Here is a 13,610-nt window from a genome sequence, read left to right as displayed (position 1 = left end):
TTTCTTAACGTACTCCACAAAGAAAACAGATTTCAAATAAGCTTGGATTTAATCATTATATTCACATGATGTGTTTTTATATGCCTGGGCATCTGAGTCAGTTTTTAAATATCTCATTTGAGGCAACTAAAATACGGTGAAGATAATTATCATCTTGGAAGCTGCTTGAATTATCTTCCAAATAAATCATTTGCATCTCCCTAGTTGTCTTGCACAAGCAACTTGTATATGACCTTGTTTGTCGATGTACCCCTCTGACTATGTGCCTCTAGTATGTACAGAGAGTGTACAAATGTACAACCAGATGGAAAAGAATGTCATGTCCCCTTTTTAGCTCTGTCTAGCAGTGACATGAGAGTTAGCCTATTATGGAGTCTTGTAGGTTGGTAGTGGTGATCAAGGACTCAGTCAAGGTTTTCAGCATCCGGATTTGGTATTGCAGGCAGTAGTAGATCAGTTGAGAGTAGTTCCTTGATTTTACGAGGCAATTCCTAGATTCTAGGAGGAGATTCCTACCTTTTAGGAGGTGGTGACGTTTCCAGAGTTGAGGTTCTATGAGATCACCCCCTGGTATCAATTTTAGGAGATTTGGGTGTGTTCCCTATATTTTAGGAGTATCCCTAGATTTGAGGGTGTGACTACCAGTTGGCCCAGGTTGTCCGGCATCAGTCACAGGCAGGTGACAAACTCAGTTTCATGTTTTAGAGGTGTTTGGGTTGTTCCTTGGCTACTTGGGAAATATTTTAATATATTTAAATCAAAGTAATCAGACTCGGACCCAGCTCAGACTCGGCAAGGGTAACTCGACTCATGACCCGGCTCGGACTCGCCTGTGACTCGGCAAAGTAATAAAACCCTTGAAATTTAGAGATTTTTTTGGATTTAAATTAATTCCATGCACCTATTATTGAATAAAGATTAAAGACACAATAACATCATAAAATAGAAGGTAATTTGATCACATACATAACATATATCAATTACGTAACTACAAAGGCAAAAAAAATAAAAATCAGCCGAGTCAGATGAGTGAGCCAAGTCACCTAGGCGAGTCAGCCGAGTCACCCTGTCGAATCAGCCGAGTTAGCTCAATTGACCCGCCAAGCCAGGGTCACGGGTCATTTTGACCCGACTAAGGCAACTTGACTCGCCGACTCGGACGACTCGCCCAACTTGCGGCGAGTCTTGTTACTCTGATTTAAATATTCTCCTAAGTTATCATTTTAATAATTTAAATAAGGCTAAGTGTTTAGCCATTTTGGAGTAATAAAGAGTTTTTTGGCTCCATTTGGATTGATTTGCCTATGTGTAATAGCTCGTTGGAAAGAGCTCAGTCTCTAGTGTTTGATTATCACTTGCTGGGACCTTTTTAATGCTTGGAGCTATTTGTCATTAATAAAGTAATGATTTCCTTCTATTTGGACGCCTTTATTGGGATAATAATGTTATATTATAAAGTTCAAATGCAATCCACTTTAGGGTTCGAATTGACTTGGAGAGGGGATATAAGGAGAAGGCAACCTAAAGATGAGTATCTTTATTATTTTGTCAACCTATTTTGGACGTCATTGCTCTGGAAGAGCATTCCTCACCTAGGACACAAACCCTAGTGTTGAGAGCAAATTTGTTAGGACGTAGCCAGCATCCTCTCACAGTACCTTCATGAGCCAGTATCTTCATGAGTCGCTATCCCTGTTAATCCTACAACTTATTATAAGGGGGTAAGGGGAGGGGAGGGGCCCTCTGCTAGCATGCTGGCACGCACCACTGCACCAAGAGCCCCCCTTATAATAGTGGGGGGGGCGAGGGTAGGGGGTCAGTATGAAAGAACTGCTCTATCTATCTGGGGAGGATGGTTATATGCATACAATTTGTTCACACCAAAGGATCAATTTCTAGTTTTGCAGGCAGTGGATTTATTGGGAAGGCGGTCACTTTGGTCCAGCCTAGCTTTTCCTTATAGCAGCTCGCAGGCAAAATTTTGGAGTGTTTATTTGCAGCAGACTGGAGTTCTTTTATTGCAGAATCTTGGGCTCTATCATTTGAATTTGTTTAGTTGTAGCTGGTTCACATCTTCAACTGGCGTCAACCTTGTTTGGAGTACATCTTTATTGGTACTATTCTGAAATAATCAGACTCTGCTGGTACAGTTTTAGAATCATTTCCAGAATAGTATGTATTGTTGCATATGATTTCTATCACTTCTATTTTATCAGTTACAGTTATTTATTCATTGTAATACTTATAGTCTGAAAAATACAAAAAGAAACAACCTTATTCTACAACTTTTGTCTAGCTCTATAACATCAAAGAAAAATCTCCAAGAAAATATAATTTATATAATTAAACAAATAGTAGCAATAGAGCAAATATCCATTTGGGATATTTCAATGGTATCAGAGCCTAATTCCTACCAGTCGGTTGGGTTAGTTGCAGGTCAATACCATGGCTAGAATGAGAAATGGGTGCTCTAAGGTTTCATCTCCATCAACAAGTACAAGTAAGAGGCCTCCTGCTAAGGCTTTCAATAATGCAATCATAAGCAACTACCATTAGTATCATTCTCTTCCTAAGGAGATACAAGACATGCTTGCATTCACAAAATTTATGGGTATACTAAATGTCGAGGATGATTTGGTATCCAAAAGTTCATATTAGCAGCAAGGAAAGAAGAATCAAAGGATAGAAAAGAAAGTATTGGGAGAGAAGCTAAGTTAATAAAGGAAACATGGACCAATAATAACCAACAAGAGGAATTACCAGATGAAGATCTTGAGGGGGTATCAAAAGAGGATATTGAAGAAAGCCCTACTCTTTAATGGCAGTCCACATCCTTTGCTTATGGATTTACACGTCCATAAGCTTATTTTGGAGAGCCGACTGAAGGTTGGTGAAGAAAACGTCATTGCAGCCTTGTAACATTTTGACAGTTCCCACAAGTTAGTAGAGAGCTACATTTGGAAGGTCCAACTTGAGGGAAGACATAAATGTAAAGAAGAGGCTTCGTCAATCTCTAATTTGTATGTGCTTAAGGCAGCCATGGAGGCAATGAAGAATAATTACTTAAACCTCCTTTCAGATAGAGAACATCTTCTTGACCTTGGTGTTATTTACTCTCTTGCTTTAAGGGGGAAAGAAGAGGAGATTGATCAGCTTATTTCAGAACTTTTAAAGGTTAGAGAAACTCTGGGAAATTCTCAAGTAGCTGTCCTCATGGCAAAAATTCAGATTGAAGAACTGAGTAGGGAGTTGAGTTTAATCCATGCTTTACCTACAAAATCAGAAAATTAGTCGGAGGAACATTGTGTGGAACTGAGTCTACTACATTCTACTTCAGCTCAATCAAAAAACTTGCCTCTTGCAATAGCCCATTCAGATAAATAACATATTCATGAGGTGAATGAGGAGGAGGAACCACTTGATGATACATTATCCAATGACACCAATAGTTCCATTAATACTGAGGATATGCAAGATGATTCCAAAGAAGGTATAAAGGAGGATTCCAAAATTCTAAGTTTGGATAGCAGCAATTTTACTTCTCATTCTCATGAGTTTGCTGCCTATAGTCTTGAAGAAGTTGATGACATACATTCAGTCATTGTAGATAACCCCTTTTCCAAGATGAGTGCTGATTTTATTTTGGATAACCCACTCTTTCAATTGGATGATGAGGAGGCTCTTGATCTTTGACACAAATGATACGAGGAGTTCAATCTTGGAGTATGATTGTGAAGTTGAGCATACACTTGGTGGGCCGGCCACTCAAGAGTTGTCCCTTATAGGCATGGATGACACATATACTTCTGTTAGGAGGTTGCCTCATGGTTTCCTTGACGTGGCAGAAATAACCTTGCTGATTGGTGACCTTGTACTCTTCAATCCATTGAGGATTAGTCACTATCCTAGTGGGGATCTTATGACTCATCCAAGTTTTTCACTGTCAACATTAGGTTTTCAACAATATGGGAGTGTTGAGAGGTGCCCCTATAGGTTAGCGATGGAGTGGGGAGTGTTTGTTGTTGATTGGAATTGGTTTGATAGTATGTTTGATATCACTTGTCTTGCTAGTCAGAGTTATGACAGTGAGATAGGGTCGCCATTGTTGATAGTTTTTGAGCATGCAAGATATTACTCACCCATAGTTATGGTGTCCTACATAAACAGAGGGTTACTTGATAGTGATGGTGATAATATGGTCTTCTATATCACACACAGTACGAAATGTGTTTTGTTATGGGACCCAGGTATTGATTTGCAAGATACATCACTTTACACAGACTTCCATATATTGTTTCATGGTTTGGAGTGTTTGGGCATTTTTGTCAGAATGGAACAACTGATTGTATGTTTGAGAGATATGGAGGGTCACATGCTGTGGTTGAGCATGTTATTTTGTCAGTTTACCCGGATTGCATCAGGTTTAAGGATTGTTAGTAGGGACCTCATGGAGGCATTGGCAATATGGGTTTGCACATCTATTTAGACAAGTGCAATATGAATATGATGCATTTTTTTTTAAATTGGTTTGGAATCTAGGAATCAACATGTATAATACATTCCTCCAGTAGATTCATGTGAGATGCTACACTTTGAAGATCTTGATGTTTATATCAGAGTAGCGCAACAAAGGACATGGGTGCGTTTGTTGCACTTGGGCAAGTATTGTTATAATACTACGTATCATATGTCGATTGCTATGACTCCATTTAGAGCCCTCTACGGTTATGATGCTCTATCTTTTGTTGATCTAGTGATTAGTAACAACAGGGTTCCTTTGGCACAGGATTGGGTACAGGAGAACCAAGACATCATGAGATTTCTTAGATAGAATCTTTAACAGGCATAGAATCAGCAAAAGGTCTATGCTGATTGACATGAGATTGAGAGGATATTTGAGGTGGGGGATATGGTGTACCTACGACTGTAGCCTTACCGACAGAGTACCCTTAAAAGGGGTGGAGTTGAGAAGCTTAAACCTTGTTTTTATGGACCATACAGGATTATCAGGCATGTTGGAGAGGTTGCGTATGAGATTGAGTTACCATCTAGCAGTAGGATTCATAATGTGTTCCATGTGTTGTGTCTAAAAAAGGCACTAGGACAACGTATTATACCATCTCTAGATCTTGGAAGAGAGGCAACGCTAGCTGAGAAGCAGGGTGATTCGAGAATATCCAATTCGCTAGAGAGGTCTCCCTATAGAGGATGCCACTTGGGAGGGCAAGATTATTTTACAACATCCAACTTTACAGTTGCTTGTGGACAAGCATCTCCGAGAGGGGAGGATTTGTCATGTCCCCTTTTTAGCTTTGTCTAGAAGTGACATGAGAGTTAGCCTATTATGGAGTCTCGTAGGCTAGCAATGGTGATCAGGGACTCAGTGAGGGTTTCTAGCATCTGAATTTGGTATTACAGGCAGTAGTAGATCAGTTGAGAGCAGTTCCTTGATTTTAGGAGGCAGTTCCTTGATTGTAGGAGGAAATTCCTACCTTTTAAGAGGTGGTGACATTTCTAGAGTTGAGGTTCTATGAGATCACCCCCTAGTTTCAATTTCAAGAGATTTGGGTGTGTTCCCTATATTTTAAGAGTATCCCTAGATTTAAGGGTGTGACTGCCAGTTGGCCCAAGTTGTCCAACATCAATCACAGGCAGGTGAAAAACTCAATTTCATGTTTTAGAAGTGTTTGGGTTGTTCCTTGGCTACTTGGGAAATATTTTAATATATTTAAATATTCTCTTAAGTTAGCATTTCAATAATTTAAATAAGGCTAAGTGTTTAGCCATTTTGGAGTAATAAGGAGTTTTTTGTCTCCATTTGGATCGATTTGGCTATGTGTGATAGCTCGTTGGAAAGAGCTCAATCTCTAGTATTTGATTATCACTTGTGAGGACTTATTTGATGCTTGGAGCTATTTGTCATTAATAAAGTAATGATTTCCTTCTATTTGGACGCCTTTATTGGGATAATAATGTTATATTATAAAGTTCAAATGCAATCCACTTTAGAGTTCTTTTAGGGTTTGAAATGCCTTGGAGAGGGGATATAAGGAGAAGGCAACCTAAAGATGAGTATCTTTATCATTTTGTCAAACTACTTTGGACGCCATTGCTCTGGAAGAGCATTCCTCACCTAGGACGCAAACCCTAGTGTTGAGAGCAGATTTATTGGGACGTAGCCCTCAACAAGATCAAATTTGAAGGTTCTTATGCATACAGTTTGATCACGACAGAGGATCAATTTCTAGGATTGCAGTCACACTTTGCAAACAGTGGATTTATTGAAAAGGCGGCCACTTTAGTTTAGCCTGGCTTTTCCTTATAGCAGCTTGCAGAAGGAATTCTGGAGTGTTTATTTGCAATAGACTGGAGTTGTTTTATTGCAACAGCTTGGGCTCTATCATTTGGACTTGTTTGGCTGTAGCTAGTTCCCATCTTCAGCTGGCATCAACCTTGTTTGAAGTACATCTGTATTGGTACTATTCTGAAATAAATCAGACTCTGCTGGTACGGTTTTAGAATCATTTCCAAAATAGTATGTATTGCTGCATATGATTTCTATCACTTCTATTTTATCAATTATTGTTATTTATTCATTATAATACTTATAGTCTGAAAAATACACAAAAAAACAACCTTCTACAACTTCTGTCTAGCTCTATAAGATCAAAGAAAAATCTACAAGAAAATATAATTTATATAATTAAACAAATAGTAGCAGCAGAGCAAATATCTATTTGGGATATTTCAAAGAATGCTCCTTCAGGCATCACATGGTTAAAATTTGAAAATGGCCTTCATAACAGAATGATGGTGAAAGTAAGAGCATACACAAATCACTTAAAAGATTCATTAACTCGAGCAGGAATATAGATTAAAGATTTGCTACCAAAATTAATTATTTTATTTAAATGTCCCTAGTGACCTTGGGTTTTATTGAAATGGGATTACTCGCATTCATACTGGCATTCTTGCTTCCCAGCTAGCACAAATATCTATGCCACTAAGTTAGATCCAGCAATTAACACAAAGAATTACCTCAGTGCACAAGCAAACAGGCATCGAAACAGTGAACAGCACACACATAATGCCAAAAGAAAAACATCAAAGTGGTACTGTTTTTATAATGTACTTTCCATGAACTGAAGCTTAGTTAAGTCAGTAGAAGTATCTATAAATCAATTTTGACATGCTACTAGAAAAAATTCAGCTAGTGTCAAAAGGATTTCTTTTAAAACAAAAGAGATTGTACCTTTCTTCTTTATGAGGCTGCAGTGACATAAATATCAACCATAAGTACATTGAAGATACCACAACAGCTAATGGTTTGTCATCCCCTTTCTTGGTCATCATTAAAACTGGCAGGAAGAGCAATGCCAAAAGAAGTGCAAAGTTGAAATTGTTGAAGCCATTTCTTAAATAAAACAATGGTCCTTCTACCCCATACAAATGACTTTCACCTCCTCCCACAACATTATACACTAGCAGATTGAGCACTGATGATGTCCACCTTCCATAATAGTAATAATCAGCCAAAATAGACAGCATCTGTTTACATGGTTGCAATAAAATGAACATATAAGCTTTACTAGATATGAAATCCACTTCAACAAATAGTGAAGCAACCTTTTAGTCTGACCAAATATGCTGAAATCTGCAACCAACAATTCAAAATTGAAAATCATAGATTTGATCTTTGGCAATCAAAACCAATGCTTACCATCATACAAATGGAAGTTGTTGCCCCAGCCAGAAAAACTCTTTTTAAACTTCCAATGCCTAAAGCATAAACAACCAGAGGACCTGCTGTAAGAATAGAGAATGGCCAACCAAGAAGAACGCCAACAGCTGCCACTGAAACAGCTATGGCAGGCCTATTAAGGAGAAGTGCAGCTGATGAGAGGGTAATTGCATACATTGAAAATGTGCTTGGCAAGAAACCTATACAAATGAAATGAATTAGGATTCAGACACCAAATGTATAATGTATGATACCATCATTTTTGCGAAATAATTTTAAGAAGCCAAGAAAGAAAATAGTACTTACTTGTACTAGCTATAAAGCATCCACTTGAAAAAGCAAGCAAGAAAAGGGTGGTAATTGCCAGCCTTCGGCCATATTTTGAAGATACAGCTACAACAAGAGCTGTATCTGAAATCGCTGATGCAAAACCAAGGAACAGCCTCACCAGGTAGAATACTGCAACCTATCGCCAACCACAAGAATCAAAATCATCTACTGTTCAAGTCATTAGAATGTAACGACGCCTGCAACATCTATGACAAACTGGATTTCTACCTACTCCAAAGGAGGAGGGTACTACCTTTCCTTGTCCCATACCAAACCACCGTGAGGCTGGAGCAGCTATCAGTGCGTGCAAAACAATGTATAAATATGACCGAAGAGCAAATTCAGAGCTACAATAGATGCATCAAAATCCTTAGTACTTCTACAATAGAGGCTGAATTTTGTACATGAAAAGTTATAAAATAAAAGCCACATACAAAAGTTAACTTTCCCAAGGAACTAAGTACAATATTCATAAAAAAAATTTACTAATAATAAATGCCAAAGGAAATATGACCGAAGAGCAAATCCAGAGCTACAATAGATGCATCAAAACCTTAGTACTTTCTACAAATATGGCAAAGCTAAATTTTGTACATGAAAAGTTTAAAAAAATAAAATCCACATACAAAAGTAAACTTTCCCAAGGAGCTAAGTACAATATTCATTAAAATTTTACTAATAATAATTGCCAAAGGCTTACTGTTGGATTAAATTGTAATTTATATTATAGCCTTTGTTCTGCCAGGATTTAAGTAAAACGAGACCCCATAGAATTTGATTTCATTCCTCACACGTTTAACCACTTGGATATATATTTCATTTTTCTTGAATTTGACATACAATATCTTTGTATGGACTTCAGGAAAGTTGCATCAGATGTATAGGACTTGATACAAAGACAACAGTCTAATGCAACAAACATACATTAAAACATAGCAGCTAAATTCTTTTGGGGTAAAACTCAGCAAACTAAAGGAATAATATTTTTTGAAATAATCAGGATTTAAACAGGAAAACTAAATGTTGAAAAGAGACGAGAACTACTTGTTTCTGAAATTTAAAGGCACGGAGATATAGGGAGCAGCTAAAATCAATAATTCAGCCCATGAATTGTCTAAATAGAGAGTTTAGAATGAATTGTCTAAAATAGAGAGTTTAGCCCATGAATTGTCCAAATAAAGAGTTGGGCTAAAATAGTAGATTGCAGTGTAGCATGTAAGCTTTGCTATAAAATGATTCTTTGGTAAGTTTTGGATGAAATTGATAAAGTTATTGCTAAGCAAAGGGTCGAATGATGTGTGAGAAGACCTCTAGTCTTGTCATGCGATGTGAGTGGATAGCAAAAAATTATATAACTGCATTCCAAATTATTATTAAATCAAATGACTGTTTGATTGTAGAGATTGCAATATTACTCTTAGAACTTAAAAGCTTACTAAACATCAAAATAACTACAACAAACATGTTTGCATTCAAGGAGAAAAGAAAAAGAATTATTACTGAAATTTTCAAGTAGGAAATTTCAACAAATATATCGTCCAATATGATGAGCGCATAAGTTCCATTGTTTTTAATCATTTTCTTCCTATCGTTTTCCTTTTTACCTTTATACTTGCTAGCCTTCCTATCACAAATTGGCGAAGGAATTCGTAACTTTTAATAAAAAGTTAAAAGAAAATTAGGATCATAAACAATGTCGAAATCCATAAAAGTGCTGACTGTTTTCTGGTCAAAATGGCAGGAAATGATAGTAGGCATGCTTCAGCTGTCAAGGAGGTGGATGGTGCAGAAGCAAGGAAGAAATGATAAACAGTCCTAAAAGTAGCTTTAGCAGTTATCTTGTTATCACCTCTATTAAAACATTTGCCATTATATTGAAGGCACTAGCAGCAGCTGTTTTTATTTAGACTATGTTTGTTTGCAAACAGTTTATTGGCCTGCGGCCATTTTTGTAACATAACCCACGTGTGTGGTTGATGGCCATCGGCTATAACAAGTGAAAGATGAAGCTGTTAAAACACTCTAATATAAATATGCATGTATCTTGAAGACTGAAAATCGATATAAAATTAAAATAGATACTTCCATCCCTAATCTGCCATTATCCTAGTGCAAATTGTGTTATGCATGATTAAGCAAGGTTAGAAGTCAATATTCATTCTACTGCTTGGTGATCAAGGAGGCAGGGCCCACTGCTCATGTTGCCAGGTGATATCCTTCTTAGATAAAGTGTGATTAATTTTATAAGTTATGTTCAATTGATACTTCAGGTTTTGGTGTGGTTAATGTCTACTGAAATTATTCATCTGCAATAAGAATCTCATTATCATTGATGTGTATGTTCTCAGGATTAAATATAGTGCACTCTGATTGATGTAGTTTGTTTTGATTAAATATAAATTGTTACAGTGTGGCATTGATTAAACGAAGTTGCTTCGATTAGACATAGTTTACTTTGGGAAACACCTTTATTGTTATAATTTAAAATTTTAAACATTTAAATCTTGTTTCTGTAACAGTATTTAATTAAGGGGTTTTTATCAAGGTTGCATGGGTACTCGTACCCACACCCATGGTACACGTACCCACATACCCAAGTACCGGGTACTCGGTGGAGAGCATCATAGCTAAGGTCCTTGATTAAGATTTCTGATTATTTTTTTCGGTTTTTTTTGCATATCAGCTTGTTGTTTATCAAGCTTAATTAAATACCTAATCAGTTTGAAACTTTGATACAATATTGATTCACAATGAGTTTTACCACTGTTCAAGTCAGAAGTTTATCATCTGCAATATGTCATTGTCATATGATTTATGATGTTCATGTTCATGCTCAAAGTCTGCCTTCTCTGTTATGCATATAAACATTTATCATATATTATTATTACAAACATATAGTAAATCTGAAACTGAAAACAATACACTACATTTGCTAACTTTATCAGTATTCTTGTTTTGAAAAACCATTGTCATGACTCATAATTTCAGATTTTCTATAAATATAAAAGTATAATTAAAAATAAAGTTTGATATAATCAAGTACCCCCGTCCCCTATTTTGAATAATAGCTGTACCTGTACCCGTACACTAAGTACCCCCGTCCCTGTGCAACCTTGGTTTTTATGAGTTATTCAATGTGAACCAGCTGTAATCAGCTGAAACCAGATATTCTGTCATAAGTTCTGTCAGAGATCCGTGACAGGAATCAGGACTCTGATTTGTTTTATTGAGTGTGAACCAGTTTGAAGAGTGTGTTGTAGAATAGCCATTTTGTTTCCAGTTTGATCTTAATAGCTGCATCTCATCTCCACTCAACTCATTATCTTCATCCCCTGAGCAAACAGCCATTGTACCTTTCATCAGTTTTACAACCCCGGATTGGCATTTAGGTGTAAACTGTGGTGATCAGCATCAAGCCAATGTAAGTCAAATATTAGAAGACATTCAAACCACATTTTTTACCAAACATTTTAGGCGCCATTTCCGGGAAAGGTATTAAAGGTGCAAAGCTGTGGCGAGTCAAGTTAGGAACATTGCGCTGAGGATGTCCGCAGGATAGTCAACCTTGTTTGAATAAATACCCTTTGTTTGCTTTGTTGTAAGTCATATAGGTGCATGAATAGGACTAGAGATAGTAAAGGTAGATTTATTGAGAAGCAAGAGGTAAACCCAAATCCAGAAAAACCAAAAGGTAAGTCCAAACCATTTAACACTCAAACAACCTTAAAATGGAAGCAATTACTATAGGAAAAATCACAACAGAAGACACAACAATCAGGGAAAGACAAAAACAAAGTATATCCCTTGGCAATCAATGACCATTCAAAACTGAGTAAAGTGAGTCTGCTTTTGAAAAGTGTACTATTGAGTCTACTGCTATAGAGATTTTTGTTGATAACCATCCTGATTCCTTCAAGGTGTTGAAGTTTGTAGCTGCGATAGAGATGTTTGTCTCTGCTCTTATAAAATGGAAATATGTTTGTTACGACCGTTATGGTCACCTTCAGCTGAAAGAGACATTTGTGAGAGTATTTAAGTTAATATTATATAAAAAGACATGTGCCATATGTCATGCTATGAGGCATGCGTATGGAAATGTGAAGTGTTGAATATGTGGACATATAAAGGGTCTTATTTTTTGGACTCAGAGATCTTTGTGTGAAAGATTAAGAGTCTTGTGCAATCTATTTATGTGATTGCTTGGTACATTGTAAATCAATCAAGTGAAAGCCTTGTACTAAAACATTTTTTATCAATACAAGAGATATTTTGCTCATGTGGCTGAGTTTTTCCCTTCAAGTGGAAGGGTTTTCCCAGGATAAATGTATCAAGTCTTTTGTGTATTGTTTTTGCTCTTCTTTGCTGTTGTTTACCTAATTTCTGGGCAAATACATTAACAAGGTATCAAAGCCTAGTTAGGTATCAGCAATAAAGGAAGTTAAATTTATATAGCTGCGAGAGAGATCGACTATCTGTGATGATAATGTTGTGTGGGTCTTTGAAACAATTTAAGTTCAAGATAGCAGTTATTGTCTACTAGTCCTTATTGTGTTCAAAGATACAGGAGGAATGAGTGAGCAACAATTGAAGGAGGAAGGGGTTTTAATCTCACATGATCCAATTTCACACTTGATTGAATCCTTGGACAGAAAATTCACAAACAAATTGTTTGAAGCTCATGAACGAGAAGCATTTATCTGTGAGTATTCTCAATCTATCAAAAATGTGTTATGAAAAGGTCTGGATTATTGCATCGATTGTTGCCGTCAACAGCATCGGATTTGATAGGATGGATTTGGCCAAGTGCAGGCAACGCAACATTGCGGGCCTATGGCAGAGTAAGGGAAACTTATCAAGTTATCATTCAAGCCATATTGTGAAAGTCCTTAGTTTTTGTTAAAGATGTCATTCATAACCATCATACACTCTCTCCTCGGTTTGTTTAATTTTTCTTTTATGGCATTTGAAATCGAGGCATTCAGAATTATCGGGCTGAGGTCTGTGGATCTTCAATTTAGTTGTTTTATATGTGATCATTCATCTAAGTTGTTCTATTCTGATGGTAGTCAGTTTATTATTTCATTTTACCCATGAAAATGCAAATAGAGGTGCTTGTAGAAAACGCCAGTATTGCAACTTTCTTTACATTAGTGTTGTCGTCATAAATATTGTGTAGCATTCCATTGTATAGAGTATCGAGAAGGTGGATGGCATAAATGCTCGGATTATGTGTTTTGTGTCTATGTTGGAAGTCTATCAGGTCTTTAGAGCAGAAGTTTTGGAAGCCAGAAGTCTCAAACGTTCATCATCAATGATTCATATCATTTGCAGCTCATCCTTCTTTCACCTCGAGTTTCAATTATGAGTGAGGAAGATGTCATGTGTATCGTGCATTTTTTCTTATTCAGTCCTGCCTTGGATGATTTGCTTTTAATTCCTGTATGGTTGCTTTGCTCCGCATCATTTCAGCAGTGTGTTTGGGCTTCTTCAAAATTTATCTATTATTGTTTTGGCTTGATATCTTTCATCCATGAAAAGT

General features: G+C 36.8%; 1 protein-coding gene across 1 annotated transcript in view; it reads right to left on the bottom strand.

Annotated features, from left to right (window-relative positions):
* EBS3 (Alg9-like mannosyltransferase family) overlaps positions 1–13,610 on the bottom strand; it is a 91,001-nt gene that overhangs the window by 57,571 nt on the left and 19,820 nt on the right. The window contains exons 2-5 of the mRNA XM_089792641.1: positions 8,325–8,418; positions 8,048–8,207; positions 7,721–7,941; positions 7,253–7,548 (exon numbers count right to left, since the gene is read on the bottom strand). Coding sequence (XP_089648767.1) covers positions 7,253–7,548; positions 7,721–7,941; positions 8,048–8,207; positions 8,325–8,418 — 771 coding nt within the window. The remainder of the gene's footprint in view (positions 1–7,252; positions 7,549–7,720; positions 7,942–8,047; positions 8,208–8,324; positions 8,419–13,610) is intronic.

The sequence above is a fragment of the Cupressus sempervirens genome, chromosome 7 (genome assembly GCF_028749045.1).
Source record: "Cupressus sempervirens isolate cs-2001-9-10 chromosome 7, ASM2874904v1, whole genome shotgun sequence".
NCBI lineage: Eukaryota > Viridiplantae > Streptophyta > Pinopsida > Cupressales > Cupressaceae > Cupressus > Cupressus sempervirens.
The sequence above is the reverse complement of the archived record's forward strand: the minus strand, read 5'-3'. Positions and strand labels throughout refer to the sequence as shown.